Source organism: Amblyraja radiata, chromosome 20 (genome assembly GCF_010909765.2).
Source record: "Amblyraja radiata isolate CabotCenter1 chromosome 20, sAmbRad1.1.pri, whole genome shotgun sequence".
In the NCBI taxonomy this organism is placed as follows: Eukaryota; Metazoa; Chordata; class Chondrichthyes; order Rajiformes; family Rajidae; genus Amblyraja; species Amblyraja radiata.
Window position 1 is genome coordinate 3,601,929 of NC_045975.1, and position 26,008 is coordinate 3,627,936.

Here is a 26,008-nt window from a genome sequence, read left to right on the forward strand (position 1 = left end):
TTTATGTGATTTTGTATCATATTTTATTCATTTGTAAAATAGTACAATGTGAATTCTTAAGAAAGGTGGGGTAGGATAGGTTGGGGTGGGACAAATGCACCAATTAGTCCTGGTTGATTTAAGGCCAACTCGTATGGCTCACGTCTCCACCTAGCGGCTCTAAGCGTCACTGTCAGACTCGTGACAGACACAAAATGTTGGAGTAACTCAGCGGGACAGGCAGCATCTCTGGAGAGAATGGGAGGAGCGGAGATAAAACCGTGTCGAGCCAGTCAAATGCCGCCCACCCGGGGTCACTGTAAGCCATGCAGTATTTCTATCAATGCCGCAACCAACAAATCTGTTCCCATGCTGAATCTCCGAACTAGTTGTAAATCTAATCACTATTGTAATTTATTTACTCCTGCTAACATTTTTGAATTTTGGAAAAAAACAATAGTTTAGAGATACAGCGCGCAAAACAGGCTCTTCGACTCAACAAGTCCACACCGTCCAGCGATCCCCGTACACTAACACTATCCTACACACTAGGGACAATTTACACCAAGCCAATTAGCTTGGAAGTTGTCTTTGAAGTGTGGGAGGAATCCCGGACACCCGCAGAAAACCCACGCGGTCACGGGGAGAACCTACAAACTCCGTGCAGACAGCACCTGCAGTCAGGATTGAACCCGGGTCTCTGGCGCTGTGAGGCAGCAACTCTACCGCTGCGCCACCGTGCTGTCAGAACTCAGATCCAATTTCCTAAGCAACTCTGTTTCTGTATTCATTAATCTATTTTGTTTGTCGCTCTCTGCCTTTGAAGCATAGACTATATTAGGCTTCTATCAGGAGCAACTCAATTGCAGAGAACACCACTCATTCAAAACGGCATCAGCTTTCTGATATGCATCCACACTCGACAGTAATCAAGATGCTTCTTGCTGCTAAAACACTGATTTACCTATTGCTTCTGGCAATATTTCAAAGCGTAGTTGATTTGTGAATTTGAGGAACCTGCTCAGGATAGTTTTATAGCGTGGTTAAAAATAGCAACTTTAAAATGCAATTTAAAAACGTTTTAACAAGTTGCCTCAGTACACAGCTTGTAGCTGGTTTACCCTGCATGGTTAGTGGCCAGGGAGACATCATTTGAAAAGAAGGATACAGATTAAATCAAGTTATTTATTTGAGACTTGATAAGTGTTATTGGATGTGCACTTACCCAATGGATTGGAGAGGCCACCTTTACATGTGTGCTTAGTTACCTCCTCCCAAACACCAGAATACCTCGGATTTAACTCCCTCAAGCAGGCAAGGCATTTGTCACTTCCAGCCCAAAATGCAGAGTAACACAGCTGGTACAGTTTCTGCTCCTCAGAGCTAGAGACCCGGGTTTGATACAGAGCTCAGGTGCAGTCTGTGTGGAGTTTGCACGTTCGCCCTGTGACCGCGTGGGTCTCCTCCGGGTTGCTCCAGTTTCCTCCCGCATCCCAAAGACCTGCGGGCTTGTAGGTTAATTAGCCCTCTGTAAAATTGCCCCCGAAGAGGGGATGAGAAAGTGGGATAACATAGAACTGGAGTGAACGGATGATCGGCGTGGGCTTGGTGGGCCGAAGGACCCATTTGCACGCTGTATCTTTCACTTGATCAATACCTTGTGGCAGGAAAGGAGAGTTGGCCCCAATAATGCCACTGGACATCAAATAAGATGATTATACATTCTCTTGTTGGGGATTATCATTGCCTGGGGTTCCTGTTATTTTAGAGATACAGCACGGAAACAGGCCCTTCAGCCCACCAGGTCTACGCTGACCAGCAACCCCGGCACATTAATACCATCCTAGTACACACACTGGCTACAGTTTTTACATTTCTACCAAGCCAATTTACCTCCAAACCTGTGCGCCTTTGGAGTGTGGGAGGAAATCGAAGATCTCGGAGAAAACCCACGCGGTCACGGGGAAAACGTACAAACTCCGTACTGACAAGCACACGTAGTCGGGATCGAACCCGGGTCTCCGGCGCAGCAAGACGACAACTCTACCACTGCGCCACCGTGACGCCCGAAAATTAGTTATGTATTTACTATTCGACTGTTTTATGACAAATAAACTGTCTACTTCGTAAAGATTATAGACAGGAAGGAATTGAAACATAGAAAATTGTTAAGGGTTTGGACACGCTAGAGGCAGGAAACATGTTCCCGATGTTGGGGGAGTCCAGAACCAGGGGCCACAGTTTAAGAATAAGGGGTAAGCCATTTAGAACGGAGACGAGGAAACACTTTTTCTCACAGAGAGTTGCGAGACTGTGGAATTCTCTGCCTCAGAGGGCGGTGGAGGCGGGTTCTCTGGATGCTTTCAAGAGAGAGCTAGATAGGGCTCTTAAAAATAGCGGAGTAATGGGGATATGGGGAGAAGGGAGGAACGGGGTACTGATTGGGGATGATCAGCCATGATCACTTTGAATGGCGGTGCTGGCTCGAAGGTCCTACACCTATTGTCTATTGAATTTAGAACAAGAATACACCTCAGAAGTAAAATGACATTCTATTCTATCAATTACCTTTGCATTGTTGCATATATTATGGTGTAGAGTTTTTGCAAACTAGCATAACTAGCATAACTTCCTAACTTTGCAGCCAATCTATACATTCATGACTATATTCTATGTTCAGCAAGTCTGGCCCTATTCACAAAAACATTCGTTCCTGCATGAAACATTGAGGAGATCAACAATTAATTGGATCTTTATTTTTTTTTAAGAAACTACAGAATATATACAATTTACAGATTAGTAAAAAATTCTTCTGATTTTAATATTGCAAGTTACTTTCTTTACAGAAAATCTATCGGTCATTTGGCAAGAGATATAACATCTATTTGGCTACTAAATTGTCATGCCACATTGGGCGTTTTGGACAGTGCAAGCGTTTAAGATTTTTTTTTTTGAAAAATAAATTTAAAAGAACAAAAGTCACTCGAAACAGTGTTAAATATTCAAACTGCATTTTACTTTCTGTAACAAAAGCTTATCCTGACCACTACTTGTACATGGATAGTGACTTTCATTTACATGTGTAATCAACTGGTACCCGAGAATAAATATGGCTTTTAATGACAAGAATCAGAAAATGGTGCAAATTACAATAAACTTCATTTATTATATGATATATCGTGTAAAGATAATATATTATTATGTATTTTCTCAACTCAGATGTTTAACTTATTCTTGCATAACTTTCCAAGGTTCGAACAATTCCAATTCTTCCCTCCCCTCAACCAATCCCTCCCAACCATAGACACAAAATGCTGGAGCAACTTAGCAGGACAGGCAGCATCTCTGGAGAGAAGGAATGGATGACGTTTCGGGTGGAGGGTGTTGCCCATTCCTTCTCGCCGGAGATGCTGCCTGACCCGCTGAGTCACTCCAGCAGTTTGTGTCCATTTAGGTGTAAACCAGCATCTGCAGTTCCTTCCCACACATCCCTCCCGAACATGAGCACAGAGAGAACGGCAATGAAATTAGGCTCTGCAAATCCTAGATGCAATCTCGAGGATCCAGAGGGCTGAGTACACATCACCCAGTCCAAAGAGAATGTTAGACTGGGACAATGATGATGGGACATCTTGAACGGTGAAGGCAGCAACTCTACAATGAGCCGAGCCAAACCACTTGAATATCAATTTTAATCAGCATCCAAAGACCACATATTGGACTGAATCTGTGAGATTAGTATGTCTGGATATTATGCCAACAATTTTGCCATTGTTAATGTTGAAGTGGCAAATCCTCACTAATATTAATACAGCAACACTGTTCTTGAGCAGACCGTTAAAAAAAATATCACAACTCAACTCCATCATTTGTAGCGTTGATGGTTAAAAATGACACAGGTGGGAGATTGCCATGTCAACGTGAGAAGAAAAAAAAAAAGAGTATTTCACAAAAAATAATGAGATCTGTAATAATTTTGTAAAACTCCTAAAATTGGACAGAAACTCAAGGCATCGAGATATTTTACAGATGATATATTGTGGGATACCAATTTATAAATCCGGATACATACCGGGGCCAAAGTACAACTCAATGAGAAGATTATGGAGATTCGGCATGTCGAAGAGGATTCTCCTAAACTTCTACAGGTGCACGGTAGAGAGCATTCTGACTGGTTGCATCGCGGCCTGGTTCTACAACTTGAACGTCCAGGAGCGAAAAAGTTGTGACCACCGCCCAGTCCATCGCCGGCTTTGACCTCCCCACCGTCGAAGGGATCTATCATAGTCGCTGCCTCCAAAAGGCAGCCAACATCATCAAGGACCCACAACATCCTGGCCACACACTTATCTCACCGCTGCCATCAGGAAGAAGGTACAGGAGCCTGAAGACTGTAACATCCAGGTTCAGAAACAGCTTCTTCCCCACAGCCATCAGGCTATTAAACACAACGAATAAGCTCTGAGCTGCAAAAGACTATATTATTATTTGTTATTTGCACTATATTTGTTATTTAGTGAACATTTTCTTTTTTTCCCCCGTTATATACAATTCAAGTAAGAATTTCATTGTCCTGTTGAGGACTCATGACAATAAAACATTCTTGACTGGTGGGGATAAGGAAGTACACTTTCTCACTTCATGGTAAATTACAGCTGGAGTCACCTCTAGGTCCCTTCAATGTGGTGGGAAATGTGACGGAAATGCTTGCTCATCGTCTAAGGACACACAGCCAAGTAAACCAGCACTATCCTCCCAAACCTGCTCCACTATTTCAGATCAGACACAAAATGCTGGAGTAATTCAGCGGGACAGGCAGCATCTCTGGAGAGAAGGAATGGGTGACGTTTCGGGTCGAGACCTATCTTCAGACTGAGGAAGGGTCCGGACCCCAATTGTCACCCATTCCTTCTCTCCAAAGATGCTGCCTGTCCCGCTGAGTTACTCCAGCATTTTGTGTTTATCTTCGGTTTAAACTCAGCATTTGCAGTTCCTTCCGACACCTTTCCACAGGGTGGGCAATCAACAGCTGTGTAGGAAGGAACTGCAGATGCTGGTTTACACCGAAGATAGACACAAAATGCAGGAGTAACCCAGCGGGACAGGCAGCATCTCTGGAGAGAAGGAATGGGTGACGTTTCAGGTGGGGACCCTTCTAATCATTTAGCTGTCGTTTAAACTGAAGTCAACAGGAAACCACAACTTGAACGATAAATAGCCAACCACATCCGACTGATCAGGATTGTTTAGTTTAAGCAATAGAAAGTCACAAATTATGCAAACTTTGAAGCAGCAGTCTACTGAAGACGCTAGAAAATAATCATTGTGGTGTATAAAAGATTAATAGTGAACATTTTAGGCACATGCTGCAAAAAAAAGGTTGTAAATTCAGTTATACCAAAGTTACAAATTTGTTTAAGAATGCTGTGATGTGAATTTTTTAATAATTATAATATATTATGTTTTTTATTTGCCATTGTGCTAATTTTACTAAAATTAATAAAAAGGTAAGTGAAATATTTTAAACATTGCTCACAAACGCATCTTCGGTGAGTATTCCTAATCTTCCACATGTAAGAGGAAGAATTTCTGCTCGACATGAAACTCAAACTTGTGGGAAAGATTATAAATATGGTTTCCATTTGCAGCAGAGCGAGCAGATGAAGATCTATCAACATTTCTCCTTCTTGTAAGTTACATTCAATTAAAATGCCATGCAAGATCCTAAGTACCTATTTCTCACAGTCTAACTAATCAGGCTATCAGCCTTATTAAAAATATATGCAAAACCTTAATGCCAAGTTTATTGCTTCATGGATACAAGACAATTATTTTCATAGTTAACAATATTTGAAAATTTGGCTAAGAAAGGAATATTTAATCCAAATGGCGACCATAAAATGTATTCATTTGCACACTCCTGCGAAAAGAGATTCCATAAGTGATCCTGAAGGATTAAAGACAAAATTATTCTCCATTTTGAAGAGTTATTCCTGCAGAGTTCTGCACTGTCCACGTGCGATTATCAATGTAGAAATTAAGGGGAAAATCTCACGCACCAAGCTTCGAGGATTCATATTTCAGGGGGTTGTAACAAAGGTGTTCGTTCTCCAATTGCAGCGTTTCTCCTCCTCCTCCATTTCTGGTACAGACTAGGTGGGAATGTCGATCTGTTTCTTGCCAAAACAAACTGCAGTACTGTGCCATTGATGACCAAAAACACCCACACAAATGTCAAAATGTACTCTGGAAAAGAAAGAATAAAAATGTCACATTCAAAAACAACAAAGGGCTTTAGTCCCGTTCATTCATCATCATCATATAACCATATAACAATTACAGCACAGAAACAGGCCATCTCGGCCTTCGTTGACAATACAATACATTACAATACAATACCTTTTATTGTATTGTATTGACAACATTAGCGACGCAGTGGTGCTGGTTTCCGAGGGGAACGGTGACGGACGCACCACACATCTCTGTCCTCCAGTTCCTGCGGACTTCTGCCGCTGGAAGTATCCGATTTTGGTGTGCGTGCTTCATCATCGTTCCTTACAATGCTGTGTACGACAGTGATCGCAACTTCTACTGAAGTGTGGATGGCCGTTGGCTCGCTAGGAGCTCATCCGCCCTTTGACAGGTCTTGTTTTTGGTCCTGCTGGGGGTCCCACAGCCCCCTCCTCACCTGGCAAACCAAGTGGGGGAGACGGTTTAGTCACCGACTATCCGACCATGGAGCAGGTAGCACGGGATTACATGGTACCCGTGGCTGGGGGGGTTCCCAATGGTCTAAACAAATAACGTCTCGATTTTAGTTTCGAGATACAGCGTGGAAAGAGGCCCTTTGACCCACCCAGAGTCCGTCCGTCCGTACACACACACACGCACGCACGCACGCGCACACACACACACACACGGGACAATTTTATAGAAGCCAATTGACCTACGTCTTTGGGATGTCGGAGGAAACCAGAGCATCCAGAGAAAACCCACGCGGTCACAGGGAGAACGTGCAAACTCCGTACAGGTTTGAACCTGGGACTCTGGCGCTGTAAGGCAGCAACTCTAGCGCCTCCGACAAATGTGGAAAATGAAGAACACTTAAAATGAAAACGTCATTGAACAAGTACACCTACCTGTACGCTGAAAAGGAGCGTTACTGTAGACCATTGCAAAATCCGGATCTACGGCTCTCTTGATGACGTTTAGAATTATATACGTCAAGCTGCTGTAGACGTACATGCCAACCGCAACAATCACTGCGTACGATCCAACCAGTGCGCAGGTGATGATGTTTAACTATCGAAACAAAATCCATGCATAATCAGAAATACATTATATAATATAGGCTCTACAAAGTCAGCCTTGATTCCCTTCCTTTCTTGATGTTTAATGTTTTATGTGTCATTCCTAACTGTCACTGTATGTCATGTTGTCACTTGCGGGCGGAGCACCATGGCAAATTCCTTGTATGTGAATACTTGGCCAATAAACTTATTTATTAATTCATTTATAAATGCAATTATTACTTTGCGACATAACCACTGATTCCTTGGAAAGGAACTGCAGATGCTGGTTTACACCAGGGACACAAAATGCTGAAGTAACTCCGTTTAGAACGGAGACGAGGAAACACTTTTTCTCACAGAGAGTTGCGAGTCTGTGGAATTCTCCTTCAGAGGGCGGTGGAGGCAGGTTCTCTAGATGCTTTCGAGAGAGAGCTAGATAGGGCTTAAAAATAGCTGTCAGGGGATATGGGGAGAAGGCAGGAACGTGGTACTGATTGGGGATGATCAGACATGATCACATTGAATGGAGGTGCTGGTTCGAAGGGCCGAATGGCCTACTCCTGCACCTATTGCCTATAACTCAGACAGACAGGCAGCATCTCTGGAGAGAAGGAATGGATGATGTTTCGGGTCGAGACCCTTCTTTAAACTGAGAGTCAGGGGAGAGGGAATCTAGAGATATAGATGGGCAAGGTGTGAAAACAGCAGATCAAAGCAGATGAGGGGTAAATGGGAATGTATAATGGTTCATTGTTAGCTGAGGGGAAGGTTACAATGCGGCATACAATCAGGAGGACAGTAGAACTAGTTGGAGAACTAGGACAGGGAAGGGACAGAGAGAGCGAGAGAGGGAAAGCAAGGGTTACATGAAGTTAGAGAAGTCAATGTTCATACCACTGGGGTGTAAGCTGCCCAAGTGAAATACGAGGTGCTGTTCCTCCAATTTACGTTTGGCCTCACTCTGACAGTGGAGAAAGCCCAGGTCAGAAAGGTCAGATTGTGAATGGGAGGGGGAGTTGAAGTGCTGGGCCACCGGGAGATCAAGTAGGTTTAGGCGGACCGAGCGGAGGTGTTCAGCGAAACGATCGCCGAGCCTGTGCTTGGTCTCGCCGATGTACAGGAGTCCACACCTGGAACAGCGGATACAGAAGATGAGGTTGGAGGAGGTGCAGGTGAACCTCTGCCTCTCTTGATAGGATTGTCGAGGACTGTATTGAATGTTGTTAAGTAGCTTACTATTCAGAGCACATTGCCCAATATTCACCACAGGTATCCTGCCCGTTAGATGAAGAATTTTAAAGGAACGTCTACTTTCCCTTCATCTTCCCCTCAGCTAACAATGAACCATTCTACATTCCCTTGATCCACATCTGCTGTGATCTGTGGTTTTCACACCTTACCTTCTATTTCTCTAGATTCCCTCTCCCCCTGAGTCTCAGGCGAAGGATGGGTCTCGACCCGAAACATTATTAATGTTTCATGTTTTATGTGTCATTCCTAATGGTCACTGTATGTCATGTTGTCACTTGCGGGCGGAGCACCAAGGCAAATTTCTTGTATGTGAATACTTGGCCAATAAACTTATTCATTCATTCATACTTACTGTTTTAGCAAACGGAAGCAGAACTGTGGGGATCACCAGCGTTATGAAGGCGTATACCATCCAGAAGTTGAGGTCGTTGTGGAATAAACTGAAGTTTGCTGTTTGGGATAAGTAGACAAAGTAAGTTGACAAGCAGTTCAGCGAGCGGTAGAGTTGCTGCCTCACAGCACCAGAGACCCAGGTTCAATCCTGACTACGGGTGCTGTCTGTACGGAGTTTGTGTGTTCTCCCCGTGACCCGCGTTACCTGTGCTTACCTGGTTCGGGGGCGTTCCAGTACCTCCAGTGTGTGGATCGGACTTTGGACTATTCTTTGTAAACGGGGCCAAAATATGGTGACTGTCCACTCGTGGGTTGTGCAAAATAATTTCCACTGTGCTGTGTGCATGTGACGGTAATCGTGTATTGTCTTTCCGCTGACTGGTTAGCACGCAACAAAAGCTTCTCACCGAACTTCGGTACACGTGACAATAAACTCAACGGGACTGAATAAAGAACCATTGAACATTTACAGTAACTGACCACAGCCAAGTACAAAGAGAAAATCATAGAGACAGAGATAAAGTATCTCTGACTTCAGACAATCCAGAAGTATTGGCCACTCGAGTGCTTCGTAATTCCAAAGTGAAAGGATCATCAGGCCACGCGTGAAAATGGACGGGGTGACTTGAACCAATCTAATAGCTGCATTGGTCAGTTGCCTTCGACTTACCCAGTGGAGTGAAGAAGATGATGGCTGCCACCAAGAATCCCAGCACCAATCCCACAATGGCCACACAGATGAGAGGAACATCGAACCTCCACCTCACCAGGGACAGGAGCAAACCGCCAAACAACCCTCCGCCTACCAAAATGGCAAACCGTCCTGCAAGACAATAGAGTACCAGTTCAGGGTGGTCAACGTTTTAATGTAGTTTAGATTGGAGATACAGCGTGGAAACAGGTCCCCCCGGCCCACCAGGTCCACAATCATAACTAGTGCACTAGTTCTGTCCTACACACACTAGGGAAAATTTACAGAAGCCAATTAACCTACACATCGTTGGAATGTGGGTGGAAACCAGAGCACCCGGAGAAAACCCACACGGTCCTGACCTCAGGTGCTGTGTGTGTGTGTGTGTGTGTGTGTGTGTGTGTGTGTGTGTGTGTGTGTGTGTGTGTGTGTGTGTGTGTGTGTGTGTGTGTGTGTGTGTGTGTGTGTGTGTGTGTGTGTGTGTGTGTGTGTGTCCCCCCCCCCCCCCCCACTTTCTCCCTGTAACCAGAGGACGTGGGTTTACGGTGAGAGGGACAAGATTTCTTAGGAACCTGAGGGGCAACGTTTATCCCCACACAGAGGGTGGTGGATGTATGGAACAAACTGCCAGAGGAGGTAGTTGAGGCAGGGATTAAACACTTAAAAGACACTTGTACAGGAACATTTAGGAAAGGTTTAGAGATATGGGTCAATGTGGGCAAATGAGACATGGACTAGTTGGGCCAAAGGGCCTGTTTCTCTGCTGTATGGCAACAATAATATTAGTAGGAGTAGCCTTAGAGTCAATTTTGGTTTGGGGTTGAATGGTCTCAGTAAAACCTACGATCTCCTTATAAGACGAGGTACAAATTTCCATAACATTATGCAGAGAAAATTTGCAGATCATGAAATAATCATTTACTGAATCAAAATACTGGATATTAGCACTAAACTACTTTCAGCAGGTTCAGGTTATTACTATTTTCAGCATATTTCAAAAAGGCACGCATATAATTACCTTGAAATCAAATAATAACATCTTTTTTTTAAGTATCACAGTAACACCCAATGATAGACAATGTAATTTTAATCTTACTGCTGAGACCATCTGAAATTACAAAAGCTCCTTCTGAAGACAGGTCTGAGCTGTAGGGAGAGGTTGGGTAGGCTGGGACTCTACTCCTTGGAGCGCAGGAGGATGAGGAGTGATGTTATAGAGGTGTATAAAATCATGAAATGAATAGATCAGGTAGACGCACAGAGTCACTTGCCCAGACACGGGGAAATCGAAGACCAAAGGACATAAATTTAAGGTGAAGGGGAAAAGATTTAATAGTGGCTCGAAGGGCTGAATGGCCTGCGCCTGCACCTATTGTCTATTGTCAATCTGAGGGGTAATTTTTTTCACACTAAGGATGGTGGGTGTATGGAATGAGCTACTGGAGGAGGTAGATGAGGAAGGTACCGTTATAAGGTACATGGATAGGACAGGTTTAGAGGGATATGGGCCAAACGCAGGCAAGTGGGACTAATGTAGCTGGGACATGTTGGCCAGTGTGGGCAAGTTGGGCCGAAGGGCCTGTTTCCACACTATATCAAATTCCACACTGTATCAAATTCCACACTGTATCAAATTCACACTCCAAACAAATTGATGCAACTTGAAATGGCACAATTGTTGTACAAGTTATTATCAAACTAAAGGCATTGTTCTGTATTATTTTCTTTAATCAACACTTACTGATGAAGTCAAGTGCAGAATAGCGTGTGACCAACACAAAGCTCATGAATCCAAAGATCAAGAATCCAAAGAAGAGGAATTCTACAAAAATAAAATGGAACAATCAAGATAACCTGGTTTAGAGATTCTAACTTGCCCAACGAGAACACTCATAATCATGTGACCCCACACAATGCAAAGAGACAATACAAATGGCAATTGCAACATTAGCAGTGATCAGGTACGTGGGCAGTGCTGGAGTAACTCAGCGGGTGAGGCAGCGTCACTTGAGAACGGTTAAGGTGACCGGCCTACATGTCCCAGCTACGCAAGTCCCACCTGCCTGCGCTTGGTCCATAATCGTGCCAAACATGTTCTATCCATGTACCTGTCCCAGCCTCAACTACCTCCTCTGGCAGCTCGTTTCATACACCCACCACCCTTTGTGTGTAAAAGTTACCCCTCAGATTCCTATTAAATCTTTTCCCCTTCACCTTGAACCCATGTCCTCTGGTGCTCGATTCCCCTACTCTGGGCGAGAGACTCTCTGCATCTACCTGCCGATCCTCATGGTATTTGTTGATTTGGTTCCTCTATTCCCAGCCCCCCCCCCCCCCCCTCCAAATTCTGAGGGTGAATTTTATTCTGCGTCTCGTACTTTTGGGGAAGAGATACTTGAATTCTGCAAGGGTGAATTTCTAAAACTCAAACGAGTGTAACACAGGGATCGCCATGCACAAGTCATCACTAGTAACATTAACTGTCTGGTTCCTTGTGTATTTTACATCCCAAAACCCATCCTAATTAACCACCTACGGCTATTTTATACAGGGAAGAGGATGAGATTATCAAGAGGCTACAGGATGATCATGTTCATAAGACATAGGAGCAGAATCAGGCCATTGGGCCCCATCGAGTCTGCGCTAACTGTTCAATCACGGCAGATCTATTCTTCCCTCTCAACTCCATTCCCGTGCCTTCTCCCCCGACACCCTTATGCCCCTGTCCACTTAGGAAACCCGAACGGAAACCTCTGGAGACTTTGCGCCCCACCCAAGTTTTCCATGCGGTTCCTGGAGGTTTTTGTCAGTCTCCCTACCTGCTTCCACTACCTGCAACCTCCGGCAACTACCTGCAACCTCCGGGAACCGCACGGAAACCTTGGGTGGGGCGCAAAGTCTCCAGAGGTTTCCGTTCAGGTTCCCTAAGTGGGACAGGGGCATTACTAACCAAGAACGTATCACTCTCCGCTTTACAAGTATCCACTGACTTGGCCTCCACAGCCACCAGTACCAATGAATCCCACAGATTCACCACCCTCTGGCTAGACTGGAGAAATTCCTCCTCGTCTCCATTCTGAAGGTACCTCCGTTTATTCTGAGGCTGTGCCTTCTGGTTTACACACATGATAATAAGATATTTGCAATGGGATTTCATTTTGTCAGACTTTACCTGCTTCAAACAGCCGATGGCCAGCCAAGCAGAGCAATAAACCATAGATGCCAATCACAGTGCACAGAACCTGGATGTAGATGAAATTTCCATCTGTAGAACAATAAAGAATTAAACAATAGCAACAAGGAACTGCAGATGCTGGTTTACAAATGCAGCACGAAGTATTCATGTGATAGGAGCAGAATTAGGCCACTCTGCCATTCAATCATGGCTGATCTATCTCTCCCTCCTAACCCCATTCTACTGCCTTCTCCCCATAACCCCTGACACCCATACTAATCAAGAATCTATCTAGCTCTGCCTTAAATATATCCATCAACTTGGCCACCACAGCCTTCTCTGGCATTGAATTCCACAGATTCACCACTCTCTGACTAAAAAAAACAATCCTCCTCATCTCATTCCGCATGGAATGCTCTTTAATTCTGAGGCTAGGACTGGCATAACTCAGTGGGTCAGGCAGCATCTCTGGAGACCATGGATAAGCGAGTCTGAAGAAGGGATAAATAGACAATAGGTGCAGGAGTAGGCCATTTGGCCCTTCGAGCCAGCACCGCCATTCAATGTGATCATGGCTGATCATCCCCTATCAGTACCCCGTTCCTGCCTCCCCCCCCCCATATCCCCTGACTCCGTTATTTTTTAAGAGCCCTATCTAGCTCTCTCTTGAAAGCATCCAGAGAACCTGCCTCCACCGCCCTCTGAGGCAGAGAATTCCACACTCTCAACTCTGTGTGGAACCCAGGTAGAAAGAAATACAACAGTCTGGATTTTACGCATAAAAACATTTTTGCGCTGAATGTAGATATTTTTTGGTTTAGAGATATAGTGCAGAAACAGGCCCTTCGGCCCACCGAGTCTGCACTGACAAGCCATCCCCGCACATTAACACTACCCTGTACACACTCTGGAAAATTTACATTTATACCAATCCAATTAACCTACAAACCTGTATGTCTTTGGAGTGTGGGAGGAAACCGAAGATCTCGGACAGAACCCACCCAGGTCGCGGGGATGACGTACAAACTCCGCACAGACAGCACCCGTAGTTAGGATCGAACCTGGGTCTCTGGCGCTGTGAGGCAGCAACTCTACCGTTGCACATCCGTGCCACCCTATGGGAAGCACCCAGTCCTTCTTTACTGTGGAGCAGACTCGATGGGCTGAATGACCTAATTCTGCTCCTATGTCTTTAAGATGGATGGACAGACTATCTGTCCCCAAAATCTTGCACCAATTCTCAGTTTCAATTACGGTTCTCATACAAAATGGAAATATTTTAGGTCAGAAGTGAATTGAAGTTAATTGTTGAAGGAAATTTGTTTTGCATACCTGACTGCTTGCATTCGTATCCGTTGGTGGACAAGTCACAGGTGTAGGTGGACACAGGCGCATAAGCTGCAGACGTCTTTAACAAAGGGTCTCTAACAATTACATTGTATATCACTCCAATGCCAACATACGAGTTTCCATAGAGCCTGGTCTTCTGAGATGATTGTATTGTGGTGATCTACAACGGAAAGAAAACATACACTTAGTCTAAAAGGATGTCAATTGCAAGATCAACACGTATTCTCAATGGACCTCAATTGTATTGGCAGCCAGAGAAATGCTCATTCATTCCTTTATGCAAGTTGTAATTCTAAAATAGAGTCATGGAATCATACAGTGGAAACATGCCCTTTGGCCCAACTTGCCCACACCGACCATCATGCCCCATCTACTCTAGTCCCTCTTGCCCACGTTTGGCCCATATCCCTCTAAACCAGTCCTATCCATGTCTAAAGAAGGGTCTCGATCTGAAACGTCACCCATTCCTTCTCTCCAGAGATACTTCCTGTCCCTGTTACTCCAGCATTTTGTGTCTATCTTCAGTGTAAACCAGCATCTGCAGTTCCTTCCTACACTATACATGTACCTGTCTAACTGATCTGTGGACCGAAGCTGGTGATATGTGGAAGCAGTGTCATGAACCAGCATAGATAATATCCCCAGATAGCATAACTGCATCAGTCAGCAACACAAATGCAAAGTCCTTAGACTTTAGAGATACAGCATGAGAAAGGCCCTTCGGCCCACCGAGTCCGCGCCGACCAATGATCACCCCGTACACTAGCACTATCCTACACACTAGGGAACATTTTACAATGTACAGAAGCCGATTAACCTACGAACCTGCATGTGTTTGGAGATTGGGAGGAAACCAGAGCACCCGGAGAAAACCCACGCAGTCACAGGCAGAACGTACAAACTCTGTACAGATAGCACCCAAGGTCAGAATCGAACCCGGGTCCCTGGTGCTGTGAGGCAGCAACTCTACCGCTGCGCCACCATGTGGCCTTGATCTGTAACTCTTTCCTTTTTTTTTTTTAAATACTGACATTGCACCTGTCTGTAATACTCCAAGATATATTGGCTTCGTTAAAGAACTAAAGTTTAGAAAAAAAAAGGGCTGGAGCAACTCAGTGGGTCAAGAAGCATCTGCGGAGAACGTGGGTAGACGATGTCGTGAGTCACCGTTCTTCCTCTGGAACCCGAAACATCGCCTATCCGCCTACAGAGATGCTGCCTGACACACTGAGTTACTCCAGCACTTTTTAAGTCTTTCCTTGCAGATCTAAGGTAGTCGAGAATCAAAGTGAGATGGGTTAAGTGTCCTATGTCTTGTTGTCTTGTTTAAGAAAGAACTGCAGATGCTGGAAAAAATCGAAGGTCGACAAAAGTGCTGGGGAAACTCAGCGGGCGAGGCAGCATCGATGGAGCGAAGGAATAGGTGGCGGTTCGGGTCGAGACCTTTCTGAATAGTCCGAAGAAGGGTCTCGACCCGAAACGTCACCTATTCCTTCGCTCCATAGATGCTGCCTGTCCCGTTGAGTTACTCCACCTGTTTGTGTCTACCTTCACTGTAAACCAGCAACTGCAGTTCCTTCCTACACAAGTTGTGAGGTACGATAGATTGAAATATATGTTGTTTGAAATATTGTATGTAAAGGAGGAAAAATTCTCCCTTAGTATTTTAATGACAAACTGATCCACCCTTGGCTTGTATCATTCCATGTTAACAATACACCTCATTACCTTCATTCCGTTCGCCATTATGCTTTGTACAGATGACATTTTGCTCATCCCATCTGACAGACTTTTATCGCTGAGGTCATTCTCTGGTAGAAAGTATTGGTAAAGCTCATAGGTCAACCTCCACCGTGTGTGCCCGTCCGTCCCAACATCACAGGCGGGGGGAAAGGTCCCTCTAAACAAAAGTACAAGCACAGGAAGTCTGTACGTTTCATTGAGCATATAGGTTTCATATGGGGTTCACAGAACACAGGTCGGTCAGGGTGGCGCAGTGGTAGAGTTGCTGCCTTACAGCGCTTGCAGCGCCAGAGACCCGGGTTCGATTCCGACCACGGGTTCTGTCCGTACCGAGTTTGTACGGTCTCCCCGTGACCTGCGTGGGTCTCTGCCTGTCTCTCGACAGATGCACAGTGGAGAGCATTCTGACTGGCTTCATCGTGGCTTGGTTCGGCAACTTGAGCCTCCAGGAGCGGAAAAGAATGCAGAAAGTTGTGACCACTGCCCAGTCCATCATCGGCTCTGACCTCCCCACCATTGAATGGATCTATCGCAGCCACTGCCTCATAAAGGCTGCCAGCATCATCAAGGACCCACACCATCCTGGCCACACACTCATCTCTCCGTTGCCATCGGGAAGAAGGTACAGGAGCTTGAAATCTGCAACATCCAGGTTCAGGAACAGCTTCTTCCCCACAGCCATCAGGCTATTAAACACGACATCAAACAAACTCTGAACTATAACAGCCTATTGCACTTCACCTGTTTATTTATTGTGTACATATATGGCTCAGTGCTGGGACCCCAGCTATTTACAATATATATTAATGATCTGAATGAGGGAATTGAATGCAACATCTCCAAGTTTGCGGATGACACGAAGCTGGGGGGCAGTGTTAGCTGTGAGGAGGATGCTAGGAGGCTGCAAGGTGACTTGGATACGTTGGGTGAGTGGGCAAATGCATGGCAGATGCAGTATAATGTGGATAAATGTGAAGTTATTCACTTTGGTGGCAAAAACAGGAAAGTAGACTTTTATCTGAATGGTGGCCGATTAGGAAAAGGGGAGATGCAACGAGACCTGGTGTCATGGTACACCAGTCATTGAAAGTAGGCATGCAGGTGCAGCAGGCAGTGAAGAAAGCGAATGGTATGTTAGCATTCATAGCAAAAGGGTTTGAGTATAAGAGCAGGGAGGTTCTACTGCAGTTGTACAGGGTCTTGATGAGACCACACCTGGAGTATTGCGTACAGTTTTGGTCTCCTAATCTGAGGAAAAACATTCTTGCCATAGAGGGAGTACAGAGAAGGTTCACCAGACTGATTCCTGGGATGGCAGGACTTTCATGTGAAGAAAGACTGGATAGACTCGGCTTGTACACGTTAGAATTTAGAAGATTGAGGGGGGATCTCATAGAAACTTACAAAGTTCTTAAGGGGCTGGACAGGCTAGATGCAAGAAGATTATTCCCGATGTTGGGGAAGTCCAGAACAAGGGGTCACAGTTTAAGGATAAGAGGGAAGTCTTTTAGGACCGAGATGAGAGAATCATTTTTTACACAGAGAGAGTGGTGAATCTGTGGAATTCTCTGCTGTTGGTAGTTGAGGCTAGTTCAGTGGCTATATTTAAGAGGGAGTTAGATGTGGCCAGTTGTGGCTAAAGGGATCAGGGGGTATGGAGAGAAGGCAGGTACAGGATACTGAGTTGGATGATCAGCCATGATCATATTGAATGGCGGTGCAGGCTCGAAGGGCTGAATGGCCTACTCCTGCACCTATTTTCTATGTTTCTATGTCTATGGTATATAGACACACTGAACTTTTATCTCCTGTTCTGCATTATGTTTACATATTCTGTTGTGCTGCAGCAAGCAAGAATTTCATTGTCCTATCTGGGACACATGACAATAAAACTCTCTTGACTGGACTCTTGCTACTCACGTTAGTCGATGACTGACTTACCTATCTGTGCCCAGGTTCGCTGGTGCAAATGATACAGCAGTTTCATACACATTGTATGTCAAGTGCAAGTTAGGGTCATTGTCCAAGTTAAACTCGAGGTTGCAGGCACCTGGTACTGGATCTGAGAGCATTGCAGAAAGAAAGCAATCATTCAGTTCAACAGCTATTCTCTTTATAGAGGAGCCCACACCTTGTTCTATATGGGTGACCAAGAGCAGGCTTGGCAATCGCTTCACCACATCTCAATCTGCCTAAACCTACGTGATCTACTGGTTGCCAAACTTTAACTATTCCCCCCCCGCCCCCCATTCCCACACTGACCTTTCTGTAAATCCTCCAAATTTTCGCCACCTCCAATGGGACCCCACCACTGGCCACATCTTCCCATCTCCACCCCTTTCTGCTTACGGCAGAGACCGTTCCTCCTTAACTCCCTGGTCAACTCATCCCTTCCCACCCAAACCACCCCCTCCCCGGGTACTTTCTCCTGCAAACGCAGGAGATGCAACACCTGTCCCTTTACCTCCCCCCTCGACTCCATCCAAGGACCCAGACAGTCTTTTCAGGTGAGGCAGAGGTTCTCTTGCACCGCCTCCAACCTCGTCTACTGTTCCAGGTGTGGACTCCTGTACATCGGCGAGAGCAAGCGCAGGCTCGGCGATCGTTTCACTGAACACCTCCGCTCAGTCCGCTTAAACATACCTGATCTCCCGGTTGCTCAGCACTTCAACTCCCCCTCCCATTCCCAATCTGTCCTGGGCCTGCTCCAGTGTCAGAGTGAGGGTTAGTACCGCAGTTGATTCAATCACACTCATATTCCCTGATATTTAGTTTACTTTAGTTTAGAGATACAGCGTGGATACAGGCCCTTCGGCCCACTGAGTTCGCACCAACCAGCGATCTCCGCACAGTTCTTTCCTACACATAATAAACTAAACGTTTGTTCGGAAACAAACGACTTGTTAACTTTCATCGCAATTCGCGATTTTGTGCTTTTAACTCAGAGACCCCTTCGTTCTTCTGCCAAATGCAAGTTATTACTTTCTGTGCATTATACAAACATCTTCTATTATGTGTGCATTAAATGAAGGCAAGAGAGATGTACCAGAGTTAAGTTACCTTGAGCTGCGTAGGGCAAAGCAAACAGAGTCGCCAACACCTCTTCCTCACCAGCTTTGACGTAGAAAGTTGCCTTGGCAGCGTCTGGGTTCAATATCAGAACCACACCGGCACTGGAGCTCGTGTAGGATGAGTCTACAGAAAAATACTGAAGCACCACAGGAAATGAGACAACTTCCTTAAAACGCACCAACACCATTTCAAGTGTGCCTATAAGTTACCAAAACTTTTGTGCGGTTGGATAAAAGCTTAAACTAACCAGGTTTCTTAAGCACATCAGTGATAGAAGCAGAATTTGGCCATTCGGCCCAGCAAGTCTATTCAATCATGGCTGATTTATCTCTCCCTCCTAACTGCATTCTCCTGCCTTCTCCCCATAACCCCCGACACCCGTACTGATCCATCCATCCATCCATCCATCCATCCATCCATCTATCTATCTCTGCCTTTACATAAATATCCACTGTCTTGGACTCCACACAGTTCTCTACCAAATCTGGCAGTTTTCTTTTAAAAGCAGAATAACCAAATTCCGTGATAGTCCCAAAAAGCTGGAGTAACTCAGAGGGTTAGGCAGCATCTCTGGAGAAAATGAATAGGTGACGTTTCATATCTGGAGAAGGGTCTCAATCCGAAACGTCAGCTATTCCTTTTCTCCAGAGATGCTGCCTGACTTGTTGGTCAGGCCGTATTTATAGTACAGGTACTGTGAACAAATGTGGGCCCCATATCTGAGGAAGGATGTGCTGGCTCTGGAGAGGGTCCAGAAGAGGTTTACAAGAATGATTCCAGGAATGAGTGGCTTAGCATATGGGTTAGCACTTGACAACACTGGGCCTGCAGTTCAGAAGGTTGAGGGGGGACCTCATTGAAACTTACAGAATAATGAAAGGCGTAGATAGAGTGGATGTGGAGAGGATGTTTCCATTGGTGGGAGAGTCTCAGACCACAGGTCACAGCCTCAGAATTAAAGGGCGCTCTTTTAGAAAGGAGGTGAGGAGGAACTTCTTTAGTCAGGGTAGTTAATCTGTGGAACTCATTGTCACAGAGGGCTGGGGAGGCCAAGTCAGTGGATATATTTGGCAGAGATAGACATATACCGAATTAGAATGGGTGTCAAGCGATATGGGGAGAAGGCAGGAAAATTGGATTATGAGGCAGAGATCAGCCATGATTCAATGGCGGAGTAGACTCAATGGGCTGAATGTACTATAATTTGTGAGTTACTCCAGCTTTTTGTGCCTATTTTCGTTTTAAACCAGCATCTGCAGTTCCATCCTAAATGTAACCAAGTTCCATTGTCGTTTGGGAGACTTTCTCTATTTCCTGTCTCCAACAGAGCTGGTCTGCTCAGTTCAGGAGTCAAGAGTGTTGTTCAGTTCAGGAGTCAAGAGTGACCGGGCTGTTGCCACCAGCGTCCTCGAGGCCGGCTGCAGGTGCTCCCGGGACACAGAGGCAGTCGAGAAGGGGAGAGGGGCGTGGGTCGGTGGGCCGAGAGAGATGGAGGAGGCCCAGCGGCAGCCTGGGTCTCGCCTGGATCTGGAGCCACTCCAAGATATCGAGTGCATGGACTGGACTTTGGATTTTTTGGAAATGGCACCGAAATATGGCGACTCGTGCATGTACGAGCGTTGCAGAAAAAGATTAGACTGCGCAGTGCACACAATAGACAATAGGTGCAGGAGTAGGCCATTCGGCCCTTCGAGCCAGCACCACCATTCAATGTGATCATGGCTGATCATCCCCAATCAGTACCCCGTTCCTGCCTTCTCCCCATATCCCCTGACTCCGCTATTTTTAAGAGCCCTATCTAGCTCTCTCTTGAAAACATCCAGAGAACCTGCCTCCACCGCCCTCTTGAGGCAGAGAATTCCACAGACTCACCACTCTCTGTGAGAAAAAGTGTTTCCTCGTCTCCGTTCTAAATGGCTTACTCCTTATTCTTAAACTGTGGCCCCTGGTTCTGGACTCCCCCAACATAGGGAACATGTTTCCTGCCTCTAGCGTGTCACACGTGATAATAATCTTTCCGCTGGCTAGTTAGCACGCAGCAAAAGATTGTCACCGTACCTCGGTACATGTGATATTAAACCAGGCTAAATAAAGCAACTTTGAATTACTTAATGGGTTAGTACCGCAGTTGATCCAATCATACTCATATTCCCTTATATTTAGTTTACTTTAGTTTAGAGATGCAGCGTGGAAACAGGCCCTTCGGCCCACTGAGTTCGCACTAACCAGCGATCCCCGCACACTTTCAATGTTCTACACACACACTAGGGGTAGTTTACAATGACATCAAGCCAGTTAACCTACAAAGCCAATTCATATTTAATTTGTGTACTAGTCATGTCTCTACTATTTATTTCATTCCGCTTACATGTTTTTCCTCTACTTGCTAAATTTTTGTAAGGTGTCCTTGAGACTCTTGAAAGGCGCCCATAAATAAAATTTATTATTATTTATTATTATTAAAGCGGCATGTCTCTGGAGTTTGGGAGGAAACCGGAGATCCCGGAGAAAACCCACACGGTTCACAGGGAGAATGTACATATACCAGATTACCTTTCAAAACTGCACAATTTTGTGCATAAACTGTTTTAGAGATACAGCGCAGAAACAGGGCCTAGGACCCACTGAGTCCGCGCCGACCAGCGATCCCCGCACATTCACTCTATCCTACACACACTAGGGACAATTTACAATTTTACCAAAGCCAATTAACCTACAAACCTGTACATCTTTGGAGTGGGGGAGGAAACTGGAGATCCCGGAGAAAACCCACGCGGGTCATGGGGAGAACATACAAACTCCGCAAAGGCAGCGCCCGTAGTCAGGATTGAACTCGGGTCTCTGGCGCTGTGAGGCAGCAACTCTACCGCTGCGCCACTGTCATGCTAGAAAAGGAGGACATTCAGCCCAGCAACTCCGTGCCAGATGAAAGGTCACCAGCAATGTTTAACCCTCCACAAATCTGCACACTTTACTGAGCACTCCGGGCAACCACAATACCTCCCTGCCACAGGTAATCAGCGGGTCAGGCAGCATCCCTGGAGAACATGGACAGGTGACGCTTCAGGTCAGGACCCTTCTTTGGACTGAGAGCAGTGGCGGGGAGAAAGCTGGAAGAGAGGTGGGTGGCAGGACAAAACCGGGTGAGTGATAGGTGGATAAAAGCAAGGGTTTTTTTTTTTTAAGATTGGGATTGTTGGACAAACGAAATAGATGCAAAAATGAAAAGTCAGAGAGAGGGCGGGCGACATCTTTGGGGGGGGGGCATGATGACGCAGTGGTAGAGCTGCTGCCTTACAGCGCCAGAGACCCGGGTTTAACCCCGACTGTCTGTACGGAGTTTGTACGTTCTCCCTGTGACTGCGTGGGTTTTCTCCGGGTGCTCCGGTTTCCTCCCACACTCTAAAGAGGTGCAGGTTTGAAGGTTAATTGGCTTCTGTAAAATTGTAAATTGTCCCTAGTGTGTGTGAGATAGTGCTAGTGTACGGGGTGATCGCTGGTTGGTGTAGACTCTGTTGGCTGATTGGCACAAACTAGGTGGGCAGAGGGGCCTGTTTGCCTTCTGTATCTCTAAAGTTAAGATGAAGGAGCCAATTTAAAATAGGTTAGCACAGCCTTTTAATAGACAATAGACAATAGGTGCAGGAGTAGGCCATTCGGCCCTTCGAGCCAGCACCGCCATTCAATGTGATCATGGCTGATCATCCCCAATCAGTACTAAGTTCCTGCCTTCTCCCCATATCCCCTGACTCCGCTATCTTTAAGAGCCCTATCTAGCTCTCTTGAAAGTATCCAGAGAACCGCCCTCCGAGGCAGAGAATTCCACAGACTCACAACTCTGTGAGAAAAAGTGTTTCCTCGTCTCCATTCTAAATGGCTTACCCCTTATTCTTAAACTGTGGCCCCTGGTTCTGGACTCCCCAAACATCGGGAACATGTTTCCTACCTCTAGCATGTCCAAACCCTTAATAATCTTACGTTTCAATAGGATCCCCTCTCATCCTTCTAAACTCCAGAGTGTACAAGCCCAGCCGCTCCATTCTCTCAGCATATGACAGTCCCGCCATCCCGGGAATTAACCTCGTGAACCTACGCTGCACTCCCTCAATAGCAAGAATGTCCTTCCTTAATGGAATTCCTTTATGGAATTCCCTGCCACAGAGGGCAGTGGAGGCCAGGTCACTGGACGGATTTAAGAGAGAGTTAGATAGAGCTCTAGGGGCTAGTGGAGTCAAGGGATATGGGGAGAAGGCAGGCACGGGTTAAAGATTGGGGACGATCAGCCATGATCACAAAGAATGGCGGTGCTGGCTCGAAGGTTCCGAATGGCCTCCTCCTGCATCTATCTCTATGTTTCTATGTTTCAAATATGGGACCAAAATTGCACACAATGTTGATCGATGGACTTACCCTGGAGAGAGAAACTGTCACGTTTAGCACGTGGGAATATACCTGGGCAACCACAGAGGCAGCGAGGCGACTGATGTTTGTAATGACAACTCGTTTATGTTCATTGGGCTCCAAATAGACAGACACGTGTTGCAAGAGCGGGACTTTAATGTGACCTACAGCGAGAGAATTGGAAACAAACGCTTCATCAATGTCGCTTAAATGCAACATTTTACCCGCCGACCTTCAACCAAAGGCAAGTTTCAGTTTTACTTCCGCAGGCCCTTCGGCCCACTCAGCTCATGCTGGCCATCGGTCACACCAACCAGTTCCACCTTGTCCCACCCTACTCCTGATGGCCTCTCCATCCACACTGCCCTCTCCTCTCACCCCCCCTCCACGTTCCAGCACCCAGCCTCCTACCCCTCTAACCCCTCCCCCCTCCCTCTTCTAACCACGATACACTCCTCTAGCCCTCCTTTCTAACCCCTCCCTCTATTTCACCCCTCCCCTCTAACCCTAACACTAACCCTCACCCCTCTGTCCTAACCGCCGCACTAGCCCACCCACCCACTGCCCTTACCCCCTCCATTCTAACATCACCACTAACCCACTTCTCCCCTCCCAAATCTCCCTCTTAACCCTCACCACTAGCTCACTCCCCCCCCCCCCCTCCCTAACCCCTCCCCTCGCTCTGGACCTCCCTTCTAACCACACTCCCATCCTCTAACTCTGCTCATCGTCCTCCAGTTTATCCCTCAACTCTTCCAACAGCACCCCTCCCATTCTCCCCCCTCCCTCAAACGTGCCTTTAACCCCCCCCCCAAGCTCACGCCTCCCCTCCTGTACCCTTCCCTTCTAACCCCACTCTATCCAACCCTCCCTGCCCAACTAACCCTTCCATTCCTCCCTCCTCAACCCCTCCTACCCCACCTCTCATTTCTCCCCCCCCACCTCTCCACCCACTCCTCCCTCCCTTCCCCGCCCCTCCCCTCTCCGTCCAGTTCCCTCCTCTCCTCTCCCTAAAACATTCCCCTTTAAACCCCCCACTGCCATAGTTCTCCCCTCCCCACAAGACTCTGCGTTTTGGTTAGCATGGGCGAGTAGGGCCGAAGGGATTGTTCCCGAGTTGTATGCGACGCGATAAACCACAACCCTGTGAATGTCAACGCCAGAGTAAGTAAACAGAAAGTTTACAGTAAACAGAAACACACACACACAGAGACGCACACACACACACGCACACGCACACACACACACACACAGAGACGCACACACACACACACACACAGAAGTTGTTTTACAACGTTTTGCAGCCGCCCACGTTAGTTTACTGGGGGTTAAAGATGCAAGTTCAAAGTTTGAGCATGAACTTCTGGGGGTCTGGACCCGAAACTTCCACCCAGTCAATTGCTTCTCAATTCCGGAGACGCTGCTGCCTCACGGAGCTGAGTTTCTCCAGCTTTCTGTGTCTAATCTTATTACACATCCTGGGAGGTTGCTAGGAATGAGTCAGAGAGAGAGACAGACAGACAGAGAGAGAGAGAGAGACAGACAGAGAGAGAGAGACAGAGAGAGAGACAGAGAGAGAGACAGAGAGAGAGAGACAGACAGACAGAGAGAGACAGACAGACAGAGAGACAGACAGAGAGAGAGACAGACAGAGAGAGACAGACAGACAGAGAGAGAGAGAGACAGACAGAGAGAGAGACAGACAGACAGACAGAGAGAGAGAGAGACAGACAGACAGAGAGACAGACAGAGAGAGAGACAGACAGACAGAGAGAGACAGACAGGGAGAGACAGAGAGAGAGACAGACAGACAGAGAGAGACAGACAGAGAGAGAGACAGACGGAAGAGGCGGGTGGGAGTGGGTTTACCTGCAATGCTGCCAGGTTACAGGGTGTAACAGACTTACCTGTGGCTGGAGGTTGTTGCAGAATTAGGCAGCGAGTGCTGGTGAGAAGCGCGGCGATGAGAAACAGAGCCCAGAGCAGCGACCGTCCGGTCCCCATCTCTCTCTCACACTCACTCACTCACTCCCCCGACCGGCCCTCCCTATTCCTCCCATTCGCCTGTCTCTAAACCCCAGCTAACGTCACATCCTGACCAGTACATTTCTGCTCTGTTTCTGCAGGAAATCCTCCTGAAATCGCTTTAAAAAATAATCTTGCATTAAACAAAGAGATCCTCGCCCTTTAATGTCGGCATGAGTCGTTTCTAACTTATTGCGAGGCTAGGCACCGAATTAAGTCAACTTTCCTTCACTTCTTTACAACAAAAAGTGTTTTAGAAATAAGGAACTGCAGATGCTGGTTTACAACAAAAAAGACACAAAGTGCTGGAGTAACTCAGCGGGTCTCTGGCGAAAGGTTCAAACTCTGGACTTTGGAGTTATTTTCTTGTAGGAATTAAGGAACTGCAGGTGCTGCTTTAATAATAAAAAAAGACACAACGTGCTGGAGTAACTGCTGAAAAGTTCAAACTCGGGATTGGAGTTATTTTCATGTAGGAAATAAGGAACTGCTGGTGCTGCTTTAATATTAAAAAAAGACAGAGTGCTGGAGTAACTGCTGAAAAGTTCAAACTCTGGACTGGAGTTATTTTCATGTAGGAAATAAGGAACTGCTGGTGCTGCTTTAATATAAAAAAAGGCAGAGTGCTGGAGTAAC

At 46.2% G+C, this 26,008-nt stretch overlaps 1 protein-coding gene across 1 annotated transcript; it reads right to left on the reverse strand.

Annotated features, from left to right (window-relative positions):
* Positions 1–5,538: 5,538 nt before the first annotated feature.
* Positions 5,539–25,390, reverse strand: LOC116984515 (transmembrane 7 superfamily member 3-like). Its single transcript, XM_033038660.1, has 12 exons — positions 25,255–25,390; positions 23,357–23,511; positions 18,935–19,082; positions 17,816–17,936; positions 15,860–16,031; positions 14,114–14,291; positions 12,779–12,871; positions 11,348–11,428; positions 9,586–9,738; positions 8,875–8,972; positions 7,119–7,281; positions 5,539–6,225 (listed from the first exon to the last, which is right to left on the reverse strand). The coding sequence occupies exons 1-12, from the start codon at positions 25,349–25,351 to the stop codon at positions 6,053–6,055; spliced, it is 1,632 nt and encodes a 543-aa protein (XP_032894551.1). The 5' UTR covers positions 25,352–25,390; the 3' UTR covers positions 5,539–6,052.
* Positions 25,391–26,008: the final 618 nt, after the last annotated feature.

Excerpts from the sequence above, each read along its gene's own strand:
- LOC116984515 (XM_033038660.1), bottom strand. The coding sequence starts at position 25,351 with ATGGGGACCGGACGGTCGCTGCTCTGGGCTCTGTTTCTCATCGCCGCG. Across the intron at positions 16,032-17,815 it reads GCGAACCTGGGCACAGATAG|AGGGACCTTTCCCCCCGCCT; the intron begins GTAAGTCAGTCA and ends ACTTTTGTTTAG. Across the intron at positions 11,429-12,778 it reads CCATCGGCTGTTTGAAGCAG|AATTCCTCTTCTTTGGATTC; the intron begins GTAAAGTCTGAC and ends TTATTTTTGTAG.